At 38.5% G+C, this 26352-nt stretch overlaps 1 protein-coding gene across 1 annotated transcript; it reads right to left on the minus strand.

Moving 5' to 3' along the window:
* Positions 1 to 4960: 4960 nt before the first annotated feature.
* Positions 4961 to 18127, minus strand: LOC139737659 (cystatin-C-like). Its single transcript, XM_071648336.1, has 4 exons — positions 17815 to 18127; positions 14348 to 14461; positions 12556 to 12654; positions 4961 to 6490 (listed from the first exon to the last, which is right to left on the minus strand). Exons 1-4 carry the CDS (start codon positions 18064 to 18066, stop codon positions 6479 to 6481), a joined length of 477 nt encoding a protein of 158 aa, XP_071504437.1. The 5' UTR covers positions 18067 to 18127; the 3' UTR covers positions 4961 to 6478.
* Between the last annotated feature and the right edge of the window lie 8225 nt (positions 18128 to 26352).

The following is a 26352-nucleotide window of genomic DNA, read 5'->3' on the forward strand; positions in this document are numbered from 1 at the left end:
CTGCTGGTTCCAGGTGCGAGTTTTTCAGGGGTAAAGGGAGAATTTGTAAGAGTCCGTTGTTGCTTCGGGGACACAGAGCCGAGTATATGATATCTTCTAGTGATGTTTGGAGCTTGGTTTATGAAGACGATGAGGAAGACGAATGCTGACTAGCTGGTAGCGTATTTTTAAAACATGGTGCTTTGTGCAAGGAGACGATATGTGCTGACCCCATCGCAGCATAGAGACAAACCTTGAAGCTGAAGTGGATCTCCTTATGTATAGTCGCAGGTGATTAAGCGAGCAAGACTTGTTACAAAAGGCGTTTTCACATCAGCCAGATAAAAATCCAAGCTCGAGATATTCTTCGCGATCGCAAATTAGCGCGCTATTTCATTTCCTATTCACATCAGCCCGAATTGTTTTTTTTTCCCGAGCTAATTCGACAGCTGAGCATGCGCAAACAGTGTCGGGTATACCAGTAGAGCGCGCTCTTTCAAAAAAAATTACCCGCGTGATCGCCATTTTTGTGTGCGGGTTGCCTCAACCGATTGATCGATTACACTACACGCACGTTTTGTTTATTAGTTGTTCCGATCTCGCTGATTTCCTGCTCTAGATTTGTTCAGTTTTGTGTTTTATTGTATTCATTCATCGGTCATGGAAGTTGACGAAACCCTGCTTAATATTATGACGCGAAAGAGAAGACGCCTGAGGAGAGGAATCGTGAACGATTCTTCGAATTTGTGAAGAGAAGGAACCGTTCATTTCTTCTGCTCACTGCCATGGTGTTCACGTTGTTTCCAGCGGGAGAACTGCGATTCCCCCGTCTCACTAGGCTCGCTAGGCATGATGGGATGCATCGCGCTATTTCTTGAGGCGATTTCACATTGTCAAATAGCGAGCTAGTTCGCAAATTATCCCGCTATTTCAGAAATTTTCTCATTAGGCGTGTCTTCATCAGCCCGAAGTTCAAACTAGCGGGACATTTTGCGGTCTTAGAAAATAGCCCGATACAGCAAATGTGCGTCTTCATCAGCTCGAACAGCCTGCTTCGGGAAATTAGTCCGAAAATTGACGCATGCGCACTTTACAATATTACTCTGCCTGGCTCGCGGTTCGAAAGTGGATTCCCCCGCTCAAAATCTCCTATATCACCGTATGTACGATTCTACAACCAGAGAGGTGAGCAGTACAGCAAATTCTCTCCAAAGGGATATTGATAACGCTACTCTTTCTTCTGTCCAGTGAGGCATCTTATATGAAATTAACGAATTGCAATGTTTAAACAAATCCAAAATGCACACAATCTGCAAGAATCTTCAGCTAAGGTAGAGTGGACCAGAAGAAGAAGTTTACAAAAAAACAGCTAGCATGCACGGCACTGAGTTTTAATAGGGAGGTGAGTGAAATCACCTCCCTGGTTTTAAAGATGACAAAAACAGTAGGCCTATAGTATACACACATGTGATCCTTGAATACACCGTGCGTGTAATGTACTAGACACAATCACTAGCTGCTTGTACATGCGCTTTCCATTGCCAGCTGGCTAACCAGAAGCGTGGAGGGATCGAGAACATTTCGGGCTGATGGAGACGCACCCAAGATAGCGCGCTATTTCACGAATTAGCGCTCTAGTTGACGAACTAGACCAAGATTTTGGGGGAAATTTTCCCGATCAAATAGCGCGCTATCTGCGTCTTCACTACACAGATAGCGCGCTATTTTGACATCGGACTAGTTTGGTAACCGCAAGATAGCGCGCTATTTTGAAACTTCGGGCTGATGAAGACACGCCTGATCAGAGCGATAAGATTAGCGCGCTAATTTGTATTCACATTATCAAATAGCGCGCTATTTCGTGATCGGGTTAATTTCCCATGTCAGAAAATAGCGCGCTATTTCGAAACATCGGGCTGATGTGAAACGCCTATAGAAAGAGCTGTACTCCTCTTTCCCTTGAAGCATGTATAGGTTTACCTGAAACCCCTAAATACTGAAGAATCAAACGAACAAACAAAAGCATTGTAACTGAAATCCAGTCTCCACTAGTTACCGAACAGAAATGATAACTCCTCCTTTAGATGTTACAGTGTAGTTGATCCTGTATAGTCTGTTTAAACTGGACGACGACAAAGGTGCTGTAATGCGTCAGACAATTAGAACGACCAAAAATTGCATGGGACCTCCCTCTGTATATTATATCGGACAACTTTGAGTAGCAAAAATTATTTACCAACCACAATTTTTCCTGACATTTTCACCGTCATTTTGCTACTGTGTATCTAGCTATATAGGAAACACGGACTGGCAAATAAGACAAAAAAAAACAACACACTTGTTCTTTCCAGTTCGCTTTATTCTGCCATCTCGATATAATAGACGTACGTCTTAGATAAATTACATGACACAGACAAAACACTTTGATATTGACATGCTGAAGTAGCGCTGTATTTCAATTTGTGGTGATGAAATGGATGTAAAAAAAAACACCAACCTCTATTTATCACACTATTATAAAGAGAGATGTACATAATTATTTCATAACTTGATTAATAACACATAAAATTCATGTACGCATACTACTGGTATATGGCAACATCACAGGAAGACTCTGTTGATAGATGAATCTCGAAAGGAAGAAAGATGCCTATACTGAGAGTATCAAGTACGACACAGTCACCATGCAGTGATCACGGAGAATAACTTAGTAGAACTTGCGTTTATAATCGCTATCACGGTGAAAAGACGGCTAAAGGTAAATGAAAACAAAGAAATTTAGATGAAAGGTAAACTATGAGCTGCTTTGTATCGTCAAATGGAAGACCCTTATTATTCATAGCACTTGCTTGACTTCAACTCTACCACATGGAAATGACAAACTCCTACATAAAACAAGACGTTTATGAATCATTATGATCACCTCAACTTTTGTAGTAATATAATTTTATGATTTAAGTTACTCGTATCTGGTTTTCTCACCAGTCCTTTGAATACCGCCAAATGAAGTCAAGATCTCTCTGAACATTGTCGAGCACACACTAAATAAGGCTGCGGTATATTGTGACACTGTCACCACAGTTCATTGATTTTTCTTTATTTGGACGTGTCATTCAGATTTGCTGTTCTTCTTAGGATAAAACAATCACTAGAATTCATCAGTAACATGACCCCAATTATATTGTTCACTTTTCACACTGAATCATGATACATTGTATGCAATACATCTTTAACAATTTGCCAATCACTCTGACCTAAGTAGTTCCGGTTTAATTCCTGCTCAGTACATACATGTACTTTTCAGCTTGAATGAGACTGTGACGTCATTGCTTTACGAAAAACAACCCAAAAAAAACCCCACAACAACAACAATAACGGAGTCTGGGCATGCAGTCCGTCTGAAATCGGCCTGGTGACTCCTTCCGTCCTGTGATCGTTGAAAAAATAACAACATATGGTCGATGTCTTTCTGTCTGTAAAGTGCATTTAGCATGATCCCAGATGTGGCATAACGGAACGGGATAAAATGTACAGTAGTATATTGTAGCTAACTGCCACGTCCTAGGCTCCTATAAAGATGCTGTCAAAGTAATTTTTAATGAAACGGCAGTGAATTCGTGAGACAGTACACCTAGCATAACTGGACAAATAACATCATGTATCAACACCTTGACAATAATTCACATGTAATGGGTGTGTAAAAGGGTACGAAAAATAAATGGCTATAACGTTGGTTAAAGCATCTACTTGGTATAGTAGCTGCACAGCGATAGGGATCATGTTTAACATACATGTAGTAATATTGTATTGAAAATAATGCCCTTCGGCGTGTACATCTGCTCCAATTTCCATCCTTCACCATGCCATGTGAAGTCTGTACAAAACATTAACCATTGTCCTATCAAAAATATTATAGGGCCTACTGATCGAAAAGTGATTGGTTTGATAGTCTCCATGTCTTATTTGTGAGTATGTGAAAAAATATTTGCATTGACTTCTGTAAATTGTAAAATTTTGTTGATTTTACATCATTCATCATGTTGCACAACAATGGCACCGCAAATAGTTAGGGTTATGTTATACTGCATATACAGTTGTTGATTTTCCGAGCAGTGTCCTTAACGTCACACGCTCAATCAATGTTTCCAGAACACAAAGACGGTAGCTCATAGGGGTGCCATGATTTATCGACGTCTCTTTGAAATTTACAGGGTTGGTTTTTTTTTCCTTGTTTTTCAAGACAGTAGATTACCTTATATTCGTCTTTTTGTTTGCTTTCAGTCGCTGCTTGGAGTTGGAAAGGCAATAAAGTCTCGTTGAGTGTAAGGTTGAATGGGTAATGGTTTATTACTTCATTTGATAGAGAACCGAGATTGTCACATGCATCATCGTGAGAATTATATGTGTACGTGAATAAAAAGCCAAATTATAGCGTATCACAACATTGAAAAATTTAGAATTTCACATTTACGGGGAAGTAAAGGCGATTTGCATAATTTCACATCATATAGGGCCCTACTACATAAATCGACAGCCCCATGTTTAGAATTGTGGAATCAATTGTAGTCCTTAACCAGAGAATCGAGGACCCCGTTTATAGTGCGAGGCTCGGCCGCGGCCGAGCCGCAGCCGAGCCCGCCTTCATTTCGGTGTAAACGCGCAAAAGGCCAAATGCGGGGCCAAAATTGGCCGCGCATTTGGCCACGCTCTGGAGGTGGTCTCGGCCTTTTCTCAGTGTAAACGCAAACTGGGCTAAATGCGCGGCCAATTTTAGTCTGGCTTCCAAACGCTCTGCCCGTACTATTTTGTCATTCAGGATATTAACTCCCTCAACGTCGAAAACTAGTATAGTTTAAGGTAATTTTGTCCTGCAAAGGATTTTTTTTCTTCGGCAAAGGCCTTTTCCCGAACGACGACTTCGTCGCCACGGAATCCAGTTGGCAAATGGTCTGAAAACCAGACTATACCAAATTGCGTTTGTTTACAAGCAGAGCGCCACTACCACAAAATATTAAAAGGTTTGAATTAAAAGTGCGGCCGAGCCCGGCAGTGTAAACGGACAAAATTATGGGGCTCGGCCGCGCAGTTGAGGCTGGGCTCGGCCGCAGCTCGGCCCAGCCCTGCACTGTAAACGGGGTCCAATACTCTGAACACCCAAAACAAATTACACTTAAAAAAGGATGACATAGCAGCTTCACGGTAAGAATGTATGATTGGGGGCTCATCTAAGAATGCATGAGTAGGAGGCTCACATATTTCAGAAATGTAGCAGTGCAATTCGATTACAATCAGGGTCACCTGTGTAGATTTTATGCACGCTTTCTTCTTTTGTTCTGCTTCCTTGAGCCCCCACTCATGCATTCCTTTGGTGCAGCTGCTATGTCATCATCCTTGTTCACTGTGATTTGTAATAAACTTTGAAAACTTTCTTATGCCTAATCCCAATCATTGCACATTCTGAAACTCTGTACCCAGTATAATCAGGGAGGTGTTAGAAAAGGAGAGACAACTCTTCGTAATTCATGCAAACACATGTTTTGGTTCAAAGCGTTACAATGGGATGTCTAGCATTCCACTATACGCTTTGAAGTCATGCGCTGCACCGCTTAAGTTGCAAGGCGAAGTTCGGAGACGAAGAACGCATTTCACCTTTCGTTGAATTACAAGCTTTATTTCCCCGTAAAATTTTGACTGAAATACTCGAATTGATTACTTAGGAAAGAATTCAATATTGTAAACATGTATTTCTAGTTTCTTCGCAATGCGCAAATTGAATTGAAATGAAAATTAGGCCATCTTAAAAACCTAATATTTTTCTATAATGTGCACATTTCCGCATGTTAATTTTCTATCCTTTAATCTAGGATATTTTGATCTTTCAAATAAAGTACTCCACTAAAGCGTGCACCAGCGTGCTTTTAAACTATTTGCTGTTAAAATTGTCAGTTTTACACTGCATTTTGATTCGCTTCTCCAATTCAAGGTACACAAATTCATTGTTGCCATTACATTGAAAGAGAGAGAGAGCGAAATGCAGTAGGGGCAAGTATTTCTAGATGTGAGAGCGCTAGTCCCGATTATTGATGCTCTCTTTTGTCAAAGCACCTGATTTCCACCTGTACTTAAGCGCATAACTTCTCGGTGGTGCCGCGCATGACTTCAAAGGAGAGCAGGAGTTGTCTCTCCTTTTCTAACACCTCCCTGTTCTAATGTAGAAGTTAGAAAAAAAATCCGGAATTCCCCGTTAAAATACCATATGACGAGAAAAAAAAATCACCATGTCTATCAGAAATTTATAATGACGTATACATAAGGGAATGCTTCATAATATGTATTTGCCATTTCCTACTCCAGAAATGATTGGCTACAAGTAAGAAGGTGCACTCTTTCACGAGTTTGGTAGTCATCACTCAAAACTTCTTGTTCATTAAGTGTAGACGAAAGGTGATGGATTCGGTGAATCAAAGCCAAGAAACGTCAAATTCTTTGGTTGCAGACATTACGACGGTATCTGAAGAGAAATTGAGACGCATAATTTTATAGTGTGTGCGAGCTATAATGATAACCATTTGTTGCTATGTGATTATGTACCTGTACGAAAAAGAGTAACTGCCTCCTTAATCAAAATGGATAAAATAGCAAACACTTTAGCAAAATTATTCAGTAGGGGTATTCCTAAACTCACCGACTAACTTCTGTGTGAAAATGAAAATGATCTTGAGTCATGCGTGAGTAAGCACACATTAATGACAAATGGCCATTTCTCAAAAGTCACGTAGATCATGGGGGGGGGGGCTGGGTCTGTGAAACATTCTGTTCCTGGTGAATGCTTAAGCTGGGTTCAGATAAAAATCGGCGGTACCGATACTTCGGCGATTTGTTAAATTTCATAGGCGTCGACGAGATTGACGTTGCGATCCGATGTCGGGGGATCCAGTAACGCTTGTGCCATCGAGCATTCAAAAAAACAAAACAAAACAAACACGACGTCCCCCGACGGTTTCCTTTGAACATCGTCGATGGGAAGGGGGGGGGGGGGAGTAATACGTCAGCGTTCAGTCGGAGATAAGACGACGATACGCCAACGATTAGTCAATGGTCCCCGGCCGAGTCAATGAAATCGAAGATAAAACGATACGCCGCCGATTAGTCAATGGTCCCCCGGCCGAGTCAAAAGACTAGCCGCCGGTGGTCGCCAATGTATCGTCGATTACGTGTGCTTTGTACAACTGCATTTTGAACAATTTTCCTCACTCATATACCCCATCTTCATAATCATTGACATGCCCCCGATATACCTGCGACGCGCCGGTGGCTAGTCGTTGACTAATCACCGTAGAGTCTTGGATGTGTCACCGACATGCTATAATCGGCCGGGGAACAATGACTAATCGGCGGCGTTTCGTCGATTAATCTACGATTGCACGCCGACAACCGCCGAAATGTCGGCGATCAGTCGGCGATAAATGAACATGAAAAAAATGACTGCCCAGGTACGCTGACATGCTGTAATCGGCCGGGGAACAATGACTAATCGGCGGCGTTTCGTGTATGATTGCACGCCGACAGCCGCCGAAAAGTCGGCGACGGGTGCCGCCAGGGCTTTCTTCGCCGATCGATTGCAAAATTTTAACTCGCATTTAAAAATGACCGACAGGCCGTCGATCACCAAAAATACTGTAGTCGTTTCTGTCGGCGGAAAACCCGACTGATCGACGAAGCATCTCAGACTTGCCGCCGAATGTGCCCCTGTCGATCACCCCCCCCCCCCCCCCCCACCAAAAAGAAAAAAAAAAATCCATCGAAATCCCATCGACGGCGCGTCGGACCGTTTATGTGAACCCAGCTTCAAGTGCTGCTGTTGTTTTATAATCCATAGTTGGACCCCTTACATATTAACATTTTGGCCTACATTATTGCATTTCTTGCTTCATCTTTTCAGCATGCTTACCCAACTACTACACAACGACTCCCTTGTATGGTCACACAAGATGTGGTAAGACATGTTGGCCAGATAGCAATAACTAATGTAAATTAATTTTAATGAAGTGAATGGATTTTGCGGTTATAGGAGGGTTGAACAAAGCCACTGTTCCCTAATAATTGTGCTCACCAAACTATGTATGCTCACTCAATCAACATTCTCATTTCACACAGAAGTTAGTGAAGAATCATATAGGAAAATCCCTCCCAAATGATTTTGCTCTAAACTTTTTGATGTGTGTATAAAATATATTTTATGTGGCTACATAAGGCAAGATGATAATGACAATTCTATAATAGCAATCATTTGTACATGTAAGTACTGTACACAAACGTTACTGCATTCATTTACTAACGCATAAGGTGTTCATCATGTAAAATGTGATAGATTGTATAAAAATGAATGTTTTCAATCGGATTATAAATCGAAGACATTTGAAGGCTAAATTTATTTTTTCCTAAATAAGAATGTTTGACTAAGTAACAAGAGGACTTATGGTTGCGGGATGTTGCGTAGTTCAACGCAGTATATTTGTTAGAGGAAATTTGAGATTAAGAAAGAATAAATATAAACCTTTATTTTTATAGGAATTGTATATTAAAAGCTGCTCATTAAGCTGGACATTCAGGAACAAAGTTCATTCTATTGCGTCAAACTACTTCGCAAAAGTACAACGCTTAGCTTCCGTCCACGGGGGAAAAAAAATAATTAAACTTGATTAGACCCCACGCTGTGTTAGGGCTCCTGTCTGAGGGTACCACGTAAAAGTACCCGCGTGATCAAAACCCGCCAACCTTGTCTATCAAGCTATTTCTGGTAAACGCATTTCACGTGCTACGACTCAGTGAAGTAATCTATCAGTTAGGACTTAAGTCGAGCTTGAAATTAATACCAAAATGGAAATCTCTCATTTTCTCATTCTCTGGCTAGCTCAGTATGATCAAGTCAAAATCTGGACCTGCACTAGGCGCTCGAGTTGCCTCCTAAAATAACTAGGCTTTTTTTTTTTCAAGCGTTAGCATACCGAGTACAGTGGTGTATGAATAACAGTTTGGATGCTACGAGTAGGCGTATTCTGAAATTGATGAATTTTACCTCCATTCGCATTGTTTATCCTTTATTCTATTGCCCCAGAATACCAGGGATAGTTGACCAACCGTTCATCCGCGTGCAACATTCAACATTGAAATCGAAATTGAAGCAATTCTTTTTCAAGCACAATTGCTCACAAATCGCTAATAGATTTCCTGTTTTTGTTGTCATCGACAACACCGAGTTCGTCATGCGTATATTAATATTCTTATTTTTCAGATTCTATTGAGTGGCGATGAATGTCCCATATCTTTCAAGAGTCTCAAATTAGCACTCGCTGATTGGCTTGTCACGGTCGAGGAGATCGCTCCACCGAACAAACCCACACATTCGTGACTACCGCTCACGGCCACTGCGTTTGACCGCCGCTTCATTTCCTCTCCTTCATTATCATCATCATCGTCCTCGTCCTCCTCCATTCTCCCTCCTCTTTACTTCTCACATTTTTCGTAGCCTCTTCTTCTCCGTCCTCTCTTTCTTTACAAACTATATATATATATGTATATATCTATTTCTTTACAAACTATATATATATATATATATATATATATATGCCCTACCTACAGGGATATCCTGTATGGGTACACTATGATACTAGAAAGATTTCTCCACGAATATTTCAGATTCAAATATACGAATAATTGAGCATACTGTGGTAATGATTTCATCCTGTCATACTGCAAATAATATGCAGTAGAGATAAATGAAATGAATTTTGTGTTTCAAATCCAGCAGTTTCCAATTATATGTTACGGACACGTAAAATGTTATATGAAAAACATGAATTTTGAGAATGGGTATTCTAGAAATTTGCAAGACTATGAAATCCAATGTGCTGATCCAAAACATGTTCATGGAGTTACAAATCTTTGGATGTTTTTTTTTTCACTTTTCATATGTGAAATTCATGATCCTTGGTGTCCAAGTCGTAATGCAAATGTTGCATATGGTACTTCTACATGGTGCATGTAATTTATGCAAATGATTTTTTTTTTTTGTTTTAAAGTTTATTTCTTGAAAGGAATCCATGGAACAAGGTACAGTCAGGGAGAAGGTTGAAAAAAAATACTGAAGAAGTACAGGGCACATTGTTTGAAATTCTAAAATTTCTTCCTTGTCCGTCCATAATGAACACAATGGTGTTAGGGAAACTTCATTTGATATCTTTATGATTTTTCATTAGATGAGCTTCCACAATGTGTATCTAAAATTCATTGAGAAATTCAACTCGTTATTTCAGTAAATAATATAAACGATTTAAGAATCTTTGGTGTCATTAAAAAGCGGAGAATGAATGTTACATGACTTCATGAATTCTCGTAAATAAGAATGAATACAAAATGTGAACAATTATTGCTCTATGTTGTTTTCTTCTTCAAAAAGAATATATATGTAGTATCAATCACTATATGAAAGTAATCACATAAAGATGTTTATTGGGAAAGATTGTGTTACATTCTATGGTGAACAGCAAGCATTTTTAGCTAAAAGGTCCATAGAAGTATATGTCTCTCTCATTTTCCATTACAAAATTAGCATTTACTCAAATTTGAAATTTGTTCTCCCTCACAGCAAATACACGTTATTTAATGCCAATCTATATGAAAAAGCCAATTTTTGTATTTTATTCAAATTTTGTTTTTACACCATTGATGTCGCACTTCCATAGCCCAGGCAGTATTGTAATATTACCCAACGTAAATTACTGAGCTAATATATCGTTGCAATCAATGGTGAAGAGCAAGCATTTTTAGCTAAAAGGTCCATAGAAGTATAATGTCTCTCTTATTTTCCATTACAAAATTAGCATTTACTCAAATTTGAGCTAATATATCGTTGCAATCTTTAGTGCACAGTAATAATGGTCACGATTATGGTGTGGTTGTGTTATTTGACACATGTACACATTATAGACTTAAATTATAGACTCTAAACGTACAAATCATGTCCAGTTTTTGAGATATTCATAGCTTATAGATTGCTTTGACCTTACAAATATTAAGTTTTTAAATTAGTTTTGTTGACTAGTTGCACTAGATTTGTGATTTTTTTCGGCAAAACTAATTTGAAAATTTATTCGTAAATTTTGCGAAAAGATAAAAAGAAAGAAAATATGCTCTTAACACAAGATATAAACGCTGAGATCTGAACGTCGGCATTGAATTACGATGAAAAACAATCACACACACACCACCAAAAAAATTTAAAAAAAATCAGATCGTAAACAGTTCCAAGTTGCCTTAAGAACCAAGTTTTATGCCAAATATACGCAAACCTACCTTACAACACATCGTACCTATCTCTCTGTCTGCTCTCTCTTTCTCTCTCCCTGCGAGATGCATGTATGTGTATATATATATATATATGTTGATAAGGTAGTCCACGTGTTGGCAAGATAAAAAGATAAGTAACAAAGCTGCAACAAAGTTCATGCTGTATTCACCAACGGTTTATTTCTTCACACAAATTTTCGAGCGTCTCGCCGCCCTTTCTCAAGTGTTGATACCAACAACAATCACTCTCATTCACGCGACACAGTCACAGGAGAACACGATACACATCTTTTGGGGAATAACATCCACATCGGCCTGTCACTTTATTCCGGCCATGTTAATCCTTTCTCAAGTGTATCAACACTTGAGAAAGGGCGGCGAGACGCTCGAAAATTTGTGTGAAGAAATAAACCGTTGGTGAATACAGCATGAACTTTGTTGCAGCTTTGTTACTTATCTTTATATATATATTTATATATATATATATATATATATATATATATATATACATACATATAATATATCAGTGAAGACTGTATGTCAATAAAACTGACATGTAAAAGACACTCGAAAAACTTGTGGGTAACCTGAGATTTGCCAACCTTTCACTCTCACCTTGACTTTCGCCGTAAAACCAAGGCCTTTGTACGAAAATTATGATGTGAACAATTCTTTACTTATTACGGAGAGGTCACATGTGTCACACTGTCTCAACATGTTCATTTCCAATTGTGATACCAGCTATAAGCTTTTAGCATTCAAGCGCCCATTTTTTTGATATCCAAAATTTAATCATCTGCATCAGATAGGTCCTATCGAATTCTGTGTACGAAGACATTTTTTACATCATTTCTATTTAAGTTTTTGACCAAGAAATGATATTAAGATAACAAAAATATACAAATGTTAATTTCGTTATAACAACAAACCATGGTATATCCATTGAATTACATGTATTAATGAAATTATTTCTTCTAGTTAACATAATGGCAAATCCTAATATCGAGATCTGTACCCGTGATACTATTGTGATAAGAATTGAATCTTTGATATGAAGAACTTTATTCGAGATGATTCTCACAATTCCAATTGTCCTCATAAATTCGTAGTATGTTGAAACGGCATATCGTGCATGTCACAAGTCTGGGGGAGGGTAAGGAGTAGGCGGGAGGGTAGTAGTTTGAACTGTGATTTTAGTCAACATCATCAGAGTGCCCACTGACTTACCCGCATTTCTGAGTGTTGACAGTCCTTGTCTAAGTCCACTGCTTCCAAGAACGGTACCCATGGCTGGAACCACACCCTCACTTTGCACTCAAATACGGCCTGTGGACACGATGGCATTACTGTTGTACAATCATTTTCCCCAAATGCATTTGTTCAAGCTTCCAGTCACAAACACACAAAAATACATGAATTATGGCATTTACATAGTAGTATCCATATATATATATATATATAATCTTTGTTGTGTGTTGCCCAATTCTTGTAAGGCCTATACGTCAAATGAAGCAAAAATGCACTGCACTCAAATAGAAATGAAACGGGGGATGAAATTATGAACCTTTCGAACAAAAATGAAATTCAGACAATCTAAACCCACGAGAAGGTACTCTTTCGTTCATCCGCTGAAGACATGCATAGAATATACATTGTGAATAAATGAATAATTATAAAGTTTATATATATATACATGTATAAATGTATATATTTATATATATTCATCACAGTATGTGGTGTCTAACACACAACACTTCAAAGTAACTCTAATCATGCTAATTGTTATATAGAAGGCTTAACCCTAAAAAGGCCGGGGTGGGGGTTGAATCAACCCACCCCCCCCCCCCGACATTTTTCGCGACTACTCCGCCGCGCGAAATTTTTTGACTGCGCCGTTCGCTGACTTTTTACTTTCAAGTCTCGCGCATCTTTTGACACTATTTTCGCGAAATCGTGCATACCGTTACGGTGCTGCATAATGTTTTATACATGCCTGTCAGACCGAAAATGGCTCAAAAACGTGATTTTGTGTATAAAGTCTATGCAAATGGAGTTTTCTCTTCTTATTCATAAAGATATGATTATTTTCACTTTCATAGGCTGAAAATGATTAATTTTAGCATAAAAATGCTTGAAATAGGTTCTGTCATAAATTTTGTGGAAAAAAATGATAAAACAAAAGGTCGAAAAAACAATGAAATACATAAGAAATTCATAAAACAATAACATACATGAGAAATTGATTTTGATACCAATTGTTTTTCAAGTACATTGTTAGGAATGCTACAAAGAATGTTTTCACCAAAAGTAGGATTCTTGGAGCTTTAATTTCTGATTTAGAGCAAAATGTATGATTTTTTGCATATATTAGCATAATTAATTATTATGACGAAAATTTCAATTTCTTTTTGTATAGCTTGGTAGATGCAGGTAATGCACGTGCCACATTTCATGGCGATTGCGCGATCAAGATCTCGGGGGGGGGGGGATTGAATCAACCCCTCCCCGGCCACAGAACACCCAAAAAAGCCCGGCCTGGTTAGGGTTAATGAATTGCAGTGACAAATATAATGAAGAAAATGATTATTGCTATAAACATGGGCATACACTGGATAATCTATCGATTTACATTTAAAAAAAACACTTGTATATGAATTATGGAAAAGTGGAATAATAAACATTTAGAACGCTCCTTGAATCTCTCGACGAAGAGTCTGTTTTATTCCCAAGGTTCCATATTATGATAAAGCATAGCAATCATAAAATCAATTTAAATCATTCGCAATAGACAAGAATTCCTTTAACATCTGTAACCACGGTGGAGAAATAGGCCTTGTTGCTTTTAGTCGTTTGCTACAATTTGTGGAACCAGACGATTTAAAGGAAAAAACACCTAAAACCTTAGCAACATGCTAAAAGGGCTTTCCGCTTTGTAAGTGACGAATAAATATATATATAAAAAACATAAATAGACAGACAAGCAAACATATAAATAGGTGGTATTATCGAAAGTACAAACCCTGGCGCCAGGAGATGGTGAGAGTGAGCATTCCGATAGGTCGATGGGGGCGTTGTAGCTACAGCTAGATTCACCAACCAAGACTGTGACGTAGTAAAGGACACCACTGACAATCTGTTGAGGAATTTATACAGATATTCATGCTTGCATTTTGCTTCATGTGCAATCCTCTATAGCCGCTCAAAACAACAAGCATAAGGAAAGTGGGCAGCATGTGTGGAAACTATGGTGTAAAAGGGTAAACTCCTTGACCCCACGAACAGGAGATTCTGAGTTCGAATTCCATATAGACCTACCCGGTCCGCACGGGTGATGTTAGTTATTATTCAGGTTTGTTAATCCAAAAATGAAGTAAGTTTTGATTAAGAAGATTTGTTTTTCCAAAAGTTTGACATTCTGAAACAAAAACAAAAAATCCTTATACCTGGGCCTATGTAGATGTTCGTTAATCCGAAAGTGAAACATTTCTGGCGTTATTCCGAAGGCACGTTAGTCAAAAAAGAATAATGATAAAGTTCAATATTCCTATATTATATTCCTATTAAATATTTCTATTTCGTAAATTAATTAAGATTCTTTGGAATAACGAACTGTAACCGTGGATAAAAAAGTTGAACTAAGATGTTTTACACACAATGACCCACCTGACCCATTTAAATGGGTACCTGGTAATGCTCTGGTAATGAGAATGGCAGTGTACTCTGTTAAGAAAATGAGTCAAGATTGCAAAACCATAGCCTAAAAGTGTATTAATTGATATGTGATTTCTGCAGAATTGATCAATTCGTTTCCTTTAAATTAAAAACTAAGAAGATGATAAAGAGATCGAATCATAACCATTATCAACACCATCCCAACTGTCATCAGTACAATCATCATTGTAACCTCCACCAACGTCACCATCATCATTATTAACGTTATAAATTCCTCATGGATAATTCCAAAAGTATCATAATAATCTTCTCACCTGAAATTTACCAGAGTTATGGTATGTTATAACTGCAATGAGCGTCAGATTTCGTATTCTTTAGATATGAAGTAAAGTCTGTAATCTGTGATCTTATTCAGAACAATTACTATTAGGCAGTACATAGCAGTTCTCAGACACACTTTGTAAGTATAAAACTGGCTTTTAGCGTGACGTCACTCTCTAAATAAAATCGAGTAAAAATATTCACTCTTAAAGGAGTGAATACGAAAAAGAGTGAATTTAGAGTGAAATTGGAGTTAGTTTTGAGTGAAAAATGATCATTTTCACTCATTTTGGAGTGACCTGAAGGATCACTCGAAGATTTTGGAGTGATCCGTGAGGTCACTCTAAAACGAGTGAAAATGAACATTTTCACTCAAAATTAACTCCAATTTCACTCTAAATTCACTCTTTTTTGTATTTACTCCTTTAAGAGTGAATATTTTCACTCCATTTTTTTAGAGAGGATGTTCGCATTTGCATTCAATAAATTGATATGCCTTCATTTCATGTTGAGTACAGCTGAAGAACGTACTGAAATTATGTAGAAAGATAATGTACATGTATTTCTTTTACCAGAAAAAAAAAAGAAGAAGAAAGTGCAAGGACAAACATTCAGTCACTTTATTGGCCTAAGTTGAGTCGTAAACTGATGTAATAAATAACACAACACGTACCAATTAAAGAAAAAAATATTTTGGATTATCATTTTTCAGTTATTCGGGTAATATTCAAACCCACAAAATTGTGCAAGGGAAATCGACTGTTATATTTTAAAATGAATTTTGCTTCTCTATCCATATCATAAAGACAATAAGTTTAGTGTGGAAGTTTTTATCATATTATCTTAAATTTGCAAACAATCATTATGTGATAATGATCACTGTAATCATCACTGATTAATCACCATTTATTAGTCAGCATCTCAAATTCAATAGAATTATAACAACACTACATTCTACATTCAAAGATAATTCTTTTGAAACATACATTAATCTAATTTGTGAAAGTGCGAAGACTGAAACGTGCATTTTCGCGCTTAAATAATACAAAGAAATAGTATTGTAATATCGATGAAAGGAATCTGACTAGGCAGTCAAGATAAGCAGGAAACTAGTATTTTCAGCTTTTGGTTGCTCTTAATGGAGACATCTGAAAGGAAATTGAAACATGTACCAACGTTTTATAAATGCTCGACGAACAAGAAATATTAAGAAAAGAATCAGGAAAATTACCATCGATTAAAAGAAGTACGAGCAAGTAAGGGAGGGTCTGTAGAGAGCGAGTTTGAGTACAGTGCTTTTTAAAGTTATATAATTCTGACTATGTTTGTTAAGTGTGACTATATTGTGTAATGTACGCGGACATTCAGTGATCACTTCAATAATACTCGTTTCTTTTACGTACAAGGCCATAACTGCAAAGGACAAACTACAGACAAACGTAAAAATAAATTAAACTGTACACAGCCCCCCCCCCCTTGACTTGCCAGTTGTTATACACAATATTTTCAATGAATATGCACATTTTATACTAGCATGAATCCCGTACGTTAGTTGGTGTGATTTTGTTTTGTATCAGTCCTGTACTGTCCTGTACAAGTAGCCCCTATTTTATTTGGTCACATTCCTTCACTTCTACGTTTAGGTTGCCAATCATTTTTGTAGCAGTAATCATTACTTGAAGGTCATAACTCAAATTCACGTAATAAATGTATGATGATAGAGTTGTATACAGTACTCGTCAAAGTAATAAGTTATATAGTCCATTTTATAAATACAATGCTTCGAGACGTATTCTATAAGTTATGCTGGTCCTCTTTTGTGGAATAGCTTACTAGACAACATTAAATATACCATTAGTCTTTCGTCCTTTAAAAGGAAGTATCAACATTTTCTTTTGATTCAGTAATCTCGCTTGACACACGCATGAACGAGTTAGATATATTACTTGCCTAATCACTTGTTTATCGTAATGTAATTGTCATCTGTATAGTCCAATGTATTCTGTAATGTTTTATTATGTGCGGTATTTATATTGTCCATTTTTGATTGACAGGGATCAGCCTTTATTGTTGATTCCCCCACGTTTTATATATTTATTGCATATACTGCATGATGTAAGTTGCGCTCATTGTAACGCTTGTATTTCTTACATATTTACCCTGTGGAAATAAATTGAATCGAATTGATACATATATTTACATAATATATACACACTCACACTCACATATTTTTATATAATGCGTGTTCATATTATGTTGCATACAATGTACACTGTACGTGTTAGAGAGGTATAATTTTTCGATGCCTGAACCAAACCAAAATCCCCCAATTATGTTAGAAATATCATTAATGGATTAATCGTTCTCTGTCATAGATAGCTATACATAATAAAACAAATGGATTCCAACAAACTGCGAATATATTTTTACATGAGGACTACGGGCATTTACAGGGAATGTTGGCATATGCTGCTCAATGACATAATTATATACCTGATAGTTTATTTGTCCAACAGCCGCATCACTCAGCCAGTACTCCGACATTTCCTTGTTTTCTTTTTCCAGGTCGTCGCGCACACTGTCAAATTTGTCCATGGCCACCTCTATCACCTTCTCCGGAACGTTTCTGGCATCAGGAACCGGTTTAATTCCACCAACTCTCTTCTCCTTCTCGTTGGTCGCGCCAGCAGCCGCCATTGCCACCGCCGCTGCCATCACCAGGATGAGAACACTGAGTGTCTGCATTTTCTCCTAAGATCTAATGACTGACAGTCCGACGAATCACCGAATAAATGTGTCTTTCCCTGAAGACCTCTGGAAGCACACTGCCCAACAGCAACGTTTCTTGGTGTCTGCCTTCAAAATGGGTCTCGACTTGTGAGGCAAATCTATTTCCCAGCATCATGCGGTGCTCACTCGCGCATCGCCTCACGCAACATGACGATCAACGATCCTTAAACTCCGCCATCAGATCGTCAGCGTACGATGACGCCAGTGAGAATTGAAGGGAGGAACACAGCGAAAAGAAACGGAAGCGGATGAAGAAATATAGGCAGGAAGAGAAGGTTGTTGGACGGGCAAGAAGACGTCATTTCCTTCCTATTAATATTTCGAGAGTATTATTTTAAGGACAATTTTTACACTATCGACAGCAACTGTATCTTGACCTTGTTTACTTGGAAGGCATCAAACGAGGTTAAATAGGAATATATGGCATAATATCTTATCAAAGATGACGCTTCGTCAAGGCTCTACATGAAAGTTCGTCTTTCGGAACTTGGCGAAAAGACGTCTTTGGATATTAGGCAGGCTTGATATAATCAGTGATGTAATGGTATGAGTGAATGAACATATTTCTTTGTTTGAATCCGTATCATCAAGTGAAGTTTGTGGTTTTTGAGCAATCAAAAGGCGTCCTGGTTTACCCTTTCAAAGAGACGAAATGAATAAGTATTAAGACAGACCCCTACCCGTGGAATTTTGTTTCCATTATAGTGCAGACTCAATCAAACTTTCATCGCTGCATCTCTCACTTCGCGTCAACCTGACTGCAACCACCACATCCATCTGACCGCCATCGCGCCCACTATTTCATATACCTCCTCTTGTTTTCAATTTCAATTCGGCCTCTTGTTTTCAATTTCAATTCGAGATGTCTCATTCCACTTAGATCAATTAAATACATCAATACATTTTCAGAGTACACGATATCTAACAAACAGTGATCTGAATAGGAGGGCATGTCTAAAGAAGTTGCACCGAACATGTAGGTGAAAGTGGGTTAAGACGGTCCCCTTAAAGGGGAAATCCAGTCCAAAAATAAGTTTGTCTGATAAAAAAGAGTAAAATCTTACGAATTCAAGGGTAAAATGTAACTGAAATTGGATGAAAAATAAGGAAGTTATGAAATCTTAAGGTTTTGCTTATTTCTGCAAAACAGTTCTCGTACAGTGGATATGAATATGCAAATGAGTGAGCTGCCATGTCATACCCTCAAAATTTTTCATTGATCGTGTACAAAAAATGACGAAAATTCAATGTTTCTGTCATTGAAGCTTAAAACATGATGTTATTCCTGGTTGAATAACTTCTGAACAGTGATCAGTTAGATATATCAGGATTTGAGCCTCGGGCATAATTGCGTTTGAATGAAAAACTGGAAATCCCACAATTTGATATACAAACTATACGGTAAGTTGTGAGGGTATGACATGCTCACTTCGTTAACATATTCATATTGACTGTTCAAGAGCTATTTCCTGAAAATTTTGCGAAACTTCAAAATGTCATAACTTTCTTATTTTTCACCCGATTTTGATCAAAATTTTACCGTTGAACTCGGAATATTTTTCTCTTTCTTGTCAGAAAAACTTATATTTGGATTAGATTTCCCCTTCAACTATAAATGCACATCGTTCTTAACCTAGAGGGCCTTGGAAATCTTCTTTAGTGTATATGTTTTGACCTCATAATACTACCCATTAACGCTGATAAAATGAAACAATTTCTCCGGCTGCACATAATTATGTGTATGATCCCTTATGGAGTGCATTTTAGTCCCTACTTGCCTTACTTCAGCTAGGGGGTGCGTAGAACTATTACGGCTTGTATTTTTCTCGGAGTTCAACGTTCTGCTGTGTTGAAACTTTTGTGGACCTCCTTGCAAGACTATGTGCAATCATCGGATACCAATGATCAGCCCCGCTCATAGCAGTTAGAGGGGATGGTCCGTATTGTATTACCCCCACCGGCGTAGGGGGCGGTTAGTATGCGAGGGAGCGAAGAGACAAAATTATAATCTTACTTGATAAAAGGTTAAAAGAGAGCGGCTTTATGCACGTGCATACAGTATACACGCAATTTTCTTTTGTTTGTTTTTTCCCCGCAGTCGCTCCCCCCCCCCCCCCCCCCCCGGCTATGCCGGTGATCACCACACTTTCTTCTTCTTCTGGTTAAGTCTGCCTCCTTCAATAAGCTGAAGATACTTGCAGACTATGTTGTTTACATTATATACAGTTTGTTTACAGATAATACAAGCACAAAACAAATATAAAGAACATAACTTAACAAGGGCGCCGGAAGCGGGGGGGGGGGGGGGACGGACAGAGGGGGCTCTTTCCCTCCCCCCCCCCCCCCCCCCAAGTGCCCCTGTAACAAATAATTAATCAATTATTTAAAGACTAACATGAACAATAAGCACTTTTCTTGTCTAAAAGTTGTCAATTTCATAACAGAAAATGCGAAATTTTTGTCCCTAACGGGAAAAAAATTATAATGCACTAATGATATACATTATTATATCATCAAACGTATTAACTTCAAAATTCTTCTTCTTGTTTACCGTACATTGCACAAATTTGCCCCTACCTACTTTCAAAATACTCTTCATCTTCACCAACCACCACGAAATCTCCGTTCATCAAACTCGCTAAAATTACAGGTACCTCGAATCAAGCATGGTTTATAATTGGGGGATCGTGCTTTTTCATACATGGGCCCAAAACTATGGAATAGCATACCAAAATCTCTTAGACAAGCATCTTCTATTGATGGTTTTAAAAAGAATCTTAAGACCTACCTTTTTTATTTGAATAGATAATTGTTTACCCGTATGTATATGTGTACGTATATATTGTTTGTTTGTATATTGTTCTTATTATTTTCTGTGATAATGTTGTAACGTGATACGATATGTACTCTGTTCTATAGCGCCATGAGTATCTTTTTAGGTAGAATGAGCGCTTTATAAGAGTCTCTCTATTATCATATTATTAATTATCATTATATCTATACACTAATATCTACTTATAAGTAAATTAAGTGCATAGATGGTAGCCTCGCGTCCTCCAGTGAGCCCCTGAAAACATACCTTTAGGTAACCTTTCATTTTTTCTTTTCATCTTTTTTTCCCTCTTTTGTCTTCTTTCAATATACGAATAATTTTCATTGCTCAAACAATGCGATCACGTTTAAGCTTTTAATGAATAGATTAACCCTACATTTCAGACGAATGGCAAAGTGTAGGTGGCTCACCCCGCATATAGTAAATAGTTTTCATAGGTTATGATCATAGTACTTCGCAGTGATTTTTTTTGGCGGTATAATTCCCTACAAATTTGATTCAAAATGCTCGATAAATGCGACTTTTGTACTCTGTTTTTACAAAAAGTCCTTATCGTGGGATACCCCCTCCCGCACCCTCGCCCGAGGAACTCACGCCGTCACAACGTGCCCCCGAATGTTATAATTATAGTCCTCCGCAGTGATTTTTTTACTATGTTTAATTCTTCGGAAGATTGATTTAAAATGCTCTATAAACGCGACTGTTGTACTCTGTTTTTACAAAAAGTCCCTATATATCGTGGGAGTTGGTATCCCACACCCTCCATCGCCGAAGATCTCACACCGTCACAGAAATCCCCCCCCCCCCCGTGTGTTATGATCATAGTCCTTCGCATGGATTTTTTTGTTGTTGTTACTATGTTTAATTCCATGGAAATTTGCTTTTATGTGCTTTATAAACGCGATTTTTATACTCTGTTTTTAGAAAAAGTCCTTACCGTGGCAGGGGGGGGGGGGGGTATCCCCCTCCCGCCACATAATGTACCCCCGTATGTCATAATCATAGTCCCTCGCACTGATTCTTTTCTTGTCGCTATGTTTAATTCCCTTGAAAATTACCTTTAAATGCTCTATAAACGCGACTTTTGTACTCTGTTTTTACAAAAAGTCCCTACAGTGGGAGGGGGTATCCCCCTCCTATTACATGCACCCTCCCCCGGTCGGTCGCTTTGCTCTCCCGCCGACAGGATCTCACACCGTCACAATGTGCCCCCGTCGAGATTTTGCCCCCCCCCCCCGAAAAAACAACAACAACAACAACAACAAAACAAAAACAGAAACACAACAAAGCAAAAAAACAAAACAAAACAAAACATGAACGACAACAACAGAAGCGTTCCGGCGCGCTTGCAAGACTAGCCACTGTGATCAACCGTTAGTCGGTTACGGAATGCTCCCACAGATGGCGCTGCAACAGTTTCCGGCGACAGGGAATTCCAGCTCTTTACTGTCCTCGGATAGTTCAGTTCTCGAGTACAGTATCTGATGGGAATATTGTTGCGTGGTTCTCGTCAACCTTTACTGAGTAACCTCAGAGACTTTCCCCGAATTTATGTTGGAATGCTTTTTCATCTGATTACGCATTATCTATTGACCGATTCTGTGACGCGCTATGTGTATTTTTGGCATGGGCAGCGCCATACTGGGTGTATCAGCCGACCCCCCTCCGCACTCCCCCACCCCTCTCCCTACATTAGCACGCGCGCAGAATGAAAAACTGCTTCAGCCAATGGGCGTCTCGTACTGAGTGCGCGAATGCTTGCTAGTGCGCGAACCTTTGTTACAAGTGCGTGATAAACATATTGCCCCGGGGTGGGGGAGAGCAGGGGGGTCGGCTGATACACACCATGGCTGCGCCCTGTGCCGTAAAATGTCTGCTGCCCTCAACGAACCCGAATCGGTCAATAAGATTGCTTTGAATATAGTTCAGCATCAACACAAAAAGTACAACAACAATGAATACGTAGGTATTTATGCTTTATATCATGGTTTCGACACCTTCGAGTACTTCTTCACTTCCTTTCGTGCGGTTTTCCTATGGGCATCACTATTCACAGATGATGTTGATTATGAGCTCCCTCGTAGTAACATATACAAAATGTGCATGGGAACATGTGATTTTTTTTAATACAAATGAGCTTTTTAGGAAATAAATAGCATATCCTGTACAATAATGTATGTGTCGATAAATTTATGGGAACAAATTAAATTTCATAGACATACATTACTTCTTTCGCACAAATTATGTCCTCTCCATACGAATCCTTTTATTTCTCTTATTATTGTCCCTCCTCTTTCTACTTAAGTTTTCCCTTCTTTTTGTCCTTCCTTGAGCTCTTCGTTGAGCTTTCATGTTATGCTTTTAAAAAAAAGAACCAATGGACAATAAGTATTTCATTATCATGACGCGGTGGCTGTAGACAGGAAACACCACAAATCGAAACACGAGATGTGATTAAAGAAGACCTCCGGATGATTTTCAGATTTTTACATTTAACAACCATGAATTAGTTACACTGAGGACAGAGTTTCAGAATTTGTGATAATTGGGATGAAGAATAAGAATATTTTCAAAATTTAGAACGAATTGCAATGAACAAGGATGATGACATGGCAGAGTCATCATAAGAATGCATGAGTTGGGGCTTAAGGAAGCAGAACAAAAGAAGAAGGCATGCATAGATTATACACAGGTGAACTCGCAAGCAAGTGGTATTGTGATGGAATTACACTGCTACATTTCTAAAATATGTGAACCTCCTATGTCATCATCCTTGTTCAGTGTGATTTGTTTCAGGCTTTTCAAAGTATTGTTTCTCTGCTCGAGAACCACAATAAATTCCACAAATCTATACATGGAGTTGTCGATTTATGATGATGTGAAATTATAAAAATCGTCTGGAATGTCCCTTTAACTTCGAGCGCATTTAACAGTATGCTGCCATCTACTGTTCAATAATGCGAAATGGCAGCTCCCACAATGCGAAATGGCAGCTCCCTGTTTACTGGGCTCACACCTGTAAATAAAATTGAATGTCCCAGACCCAAAATAAATGAAGAAAAAAAAATGATTAAAAAAAAGTGATGCAGTTTGGCATAAAACTGAATAGCTGCAGATATTGAGTATGGATTCCTCTACAAACTGCATTTTGGTTTGAAGATGCAAGCTTTTCTCATGGAATTTGAAGGGACTATATATTTCATTGGGTGCATGTACGGAAAATAGGTGATTTTTTGAGTGAAAACTCATAGTCTGGCTTGCGGACCCTTGGACCAGGGAGGTGGAAGAGTTTGAGCCGAACAAACTGCCTTGGAAATTTGATGGATGACAGGGTATAGCTCACTTATCCAGGTTAGTGAAGATGAAACACCTCATTTCTCCCAGCTATTTTACAGAATTTTTTGAATTTTGAATTTTAACACACGTTTCTATGGGGAATTATTTACCCGTGTGAGCCCTACGCAGCCGCCTCACCGAGTTCGGTGAGCCGCCTCCGCCAGTGCCGTATATACAGCACTGGCCTCCGCTACTGGACTACGCCCTCTCGTGGTATAATCTCTTTGGTTTTACTTTTAACAATAACTGGTTATATAAACTGTGTATCAAAACTGCGCATGAACCTCTACCATTTTACCTCCGCCATTAGGTAAACATTCGGCATGTGGAGGTTATGTTTTCGGTTCCGTAACTTTGTCCGTCTGTTTATGTACAAGGTAGGCTAACCCAAGAACGAATGAACAAATTTTCACCAAACTTGCAGCGCGTATTTACAAGGGGGGGGGGGGGGGGGGGCATTAAGTTTTGGGGTCATGAGGTCAAAGTTCATAAGTGTCATAAAGTATACATGAAATTAGCTTAATTGATTAATAAATCAAGAAAAAAAATTAATTATCATATTTTCACCAAACCTGAAGGATATATTCGATTGAAGTACGAAAGAAACTATCCTATTTACTTTGTTAGTCAAGAGTTCAAAGGTGAAAAGTTATAGGGTCATGAAGAACAATACGCTTAATCTCCAAATAACTCAAGAACGGATGATCCGATTTTCACCACACTTTGCTGACTGTATTCGTAATGAAGTAAGAAGGAAAGAATTTAGTTTAGGAGTCAAGAGGTCAAACGTCAAAGGTCATAGAGAGTCACAAAAGACATTATAATAAGCTTAATATCCCAATACCAAACTCAAGAACGGATGACAGAATTTTCACCAAACTAGGCGTATATACAATAAATTTACTAATATATAGCAATACAAATCATTTCTACCATTATCATAACAGGGACTTTGAGGCTCCACATCCATCCCCCACCTCGTGTCCTCATTTAATCACACAGTGTATTGAGATCTTATAAACCTAAGGATGCTATCTGCCAAGCTAGGTGAAAATTCCTAGTGAGGTTTTGGAGAAGAAGCTGAAAATTCCTGTTGTTCCTGGTTCCTGGTTGTAGAGAAGTGTTTGTTTTTTTTTCAAACAACACATAAGATTTTTTATTAAACAATCCCTTATATTGGGGCCTTTGCCCCCCTCTCCATCCCCCTTATTGTCTCTTCAAACAAAATGAGATTCTATTACTTATAGGGATGCTACCTGCCAAGTTTGATGAAAATCTGTCAAAGGGTTTTCAAAAAGGAGTTTAAAGTGCATCATTAGTTTGCCCCCCCACACACACACATACAATGTTGTGTATAATCATGCCGTCCCCTCAATCTTATACAGAGTAGAAAAAAAAAGAAAATACGTCGCTAGGATGGATACGACATTAATCGGAGGTCATGTGCACACTAGAAAATGAATTAAAAAATCTAACATTTTGGAGTAACGGCATTTAAAATGTTGGATTCACCATTCATGTTTTTGAGTGTGCATGAGGAAATCACGACTCACGCACGTAAGAGATCCCACTACATTCATCACAAAGAGCAGAGTGCTTACCCGGTGAAGTGGTCCATCCAAGCACCCACATCAGAAAATGGTTGAGTATTAGTAATGCATGCCGACCCATTGTGGTTCGTCCCTGGTGACTGGCAATAACCAGCAAACGGTGTATTCAACTAGGCACATTGTGCTATATGAAGAATAAGCAAAGAAGAAGAAGTAAGAGTTATCATCATCATTATTTTTGTCATCATCATTGCTATGATATTGGTTATTAGTCATCATCATAATCATGCACAGAAACAATATGTTGTTTCAAACTTCATTGAGTTGTGACATACATCGCTTCCTCCGACCAAAGTTCGAGCATCCAATAACACATTTCATGCCCTGTTTTAACTACGGAAGCTTATAAGTGCCAACCAGATGACGAGATAAGAAGACGAGAAGACAGGTGAAATACCGCGAAGCCGAGTTATTGGAACTCGGCAAGTCGACTTGTTTAGGTCAAGAAGACAAGAAGCCAAG

The sequence above is a fragment of the Diadema antillarum genome, unplaced genomic scaffold, assembly GCF_040938485.1.
Source record: "Diadema antillarum isolate AM-2024a unplaced genomic scaffold, OU_Dant_1.0 seq00000697_RagTag, whole genome shotgun sequence".
Taxonomy (NCBI): domain Eukaryota; kingdom Metazoa; phylum Echinodermata; class Echinoidea; order Diadematoida; family Diadematidae; genus Diadema; species Diadema antillarum.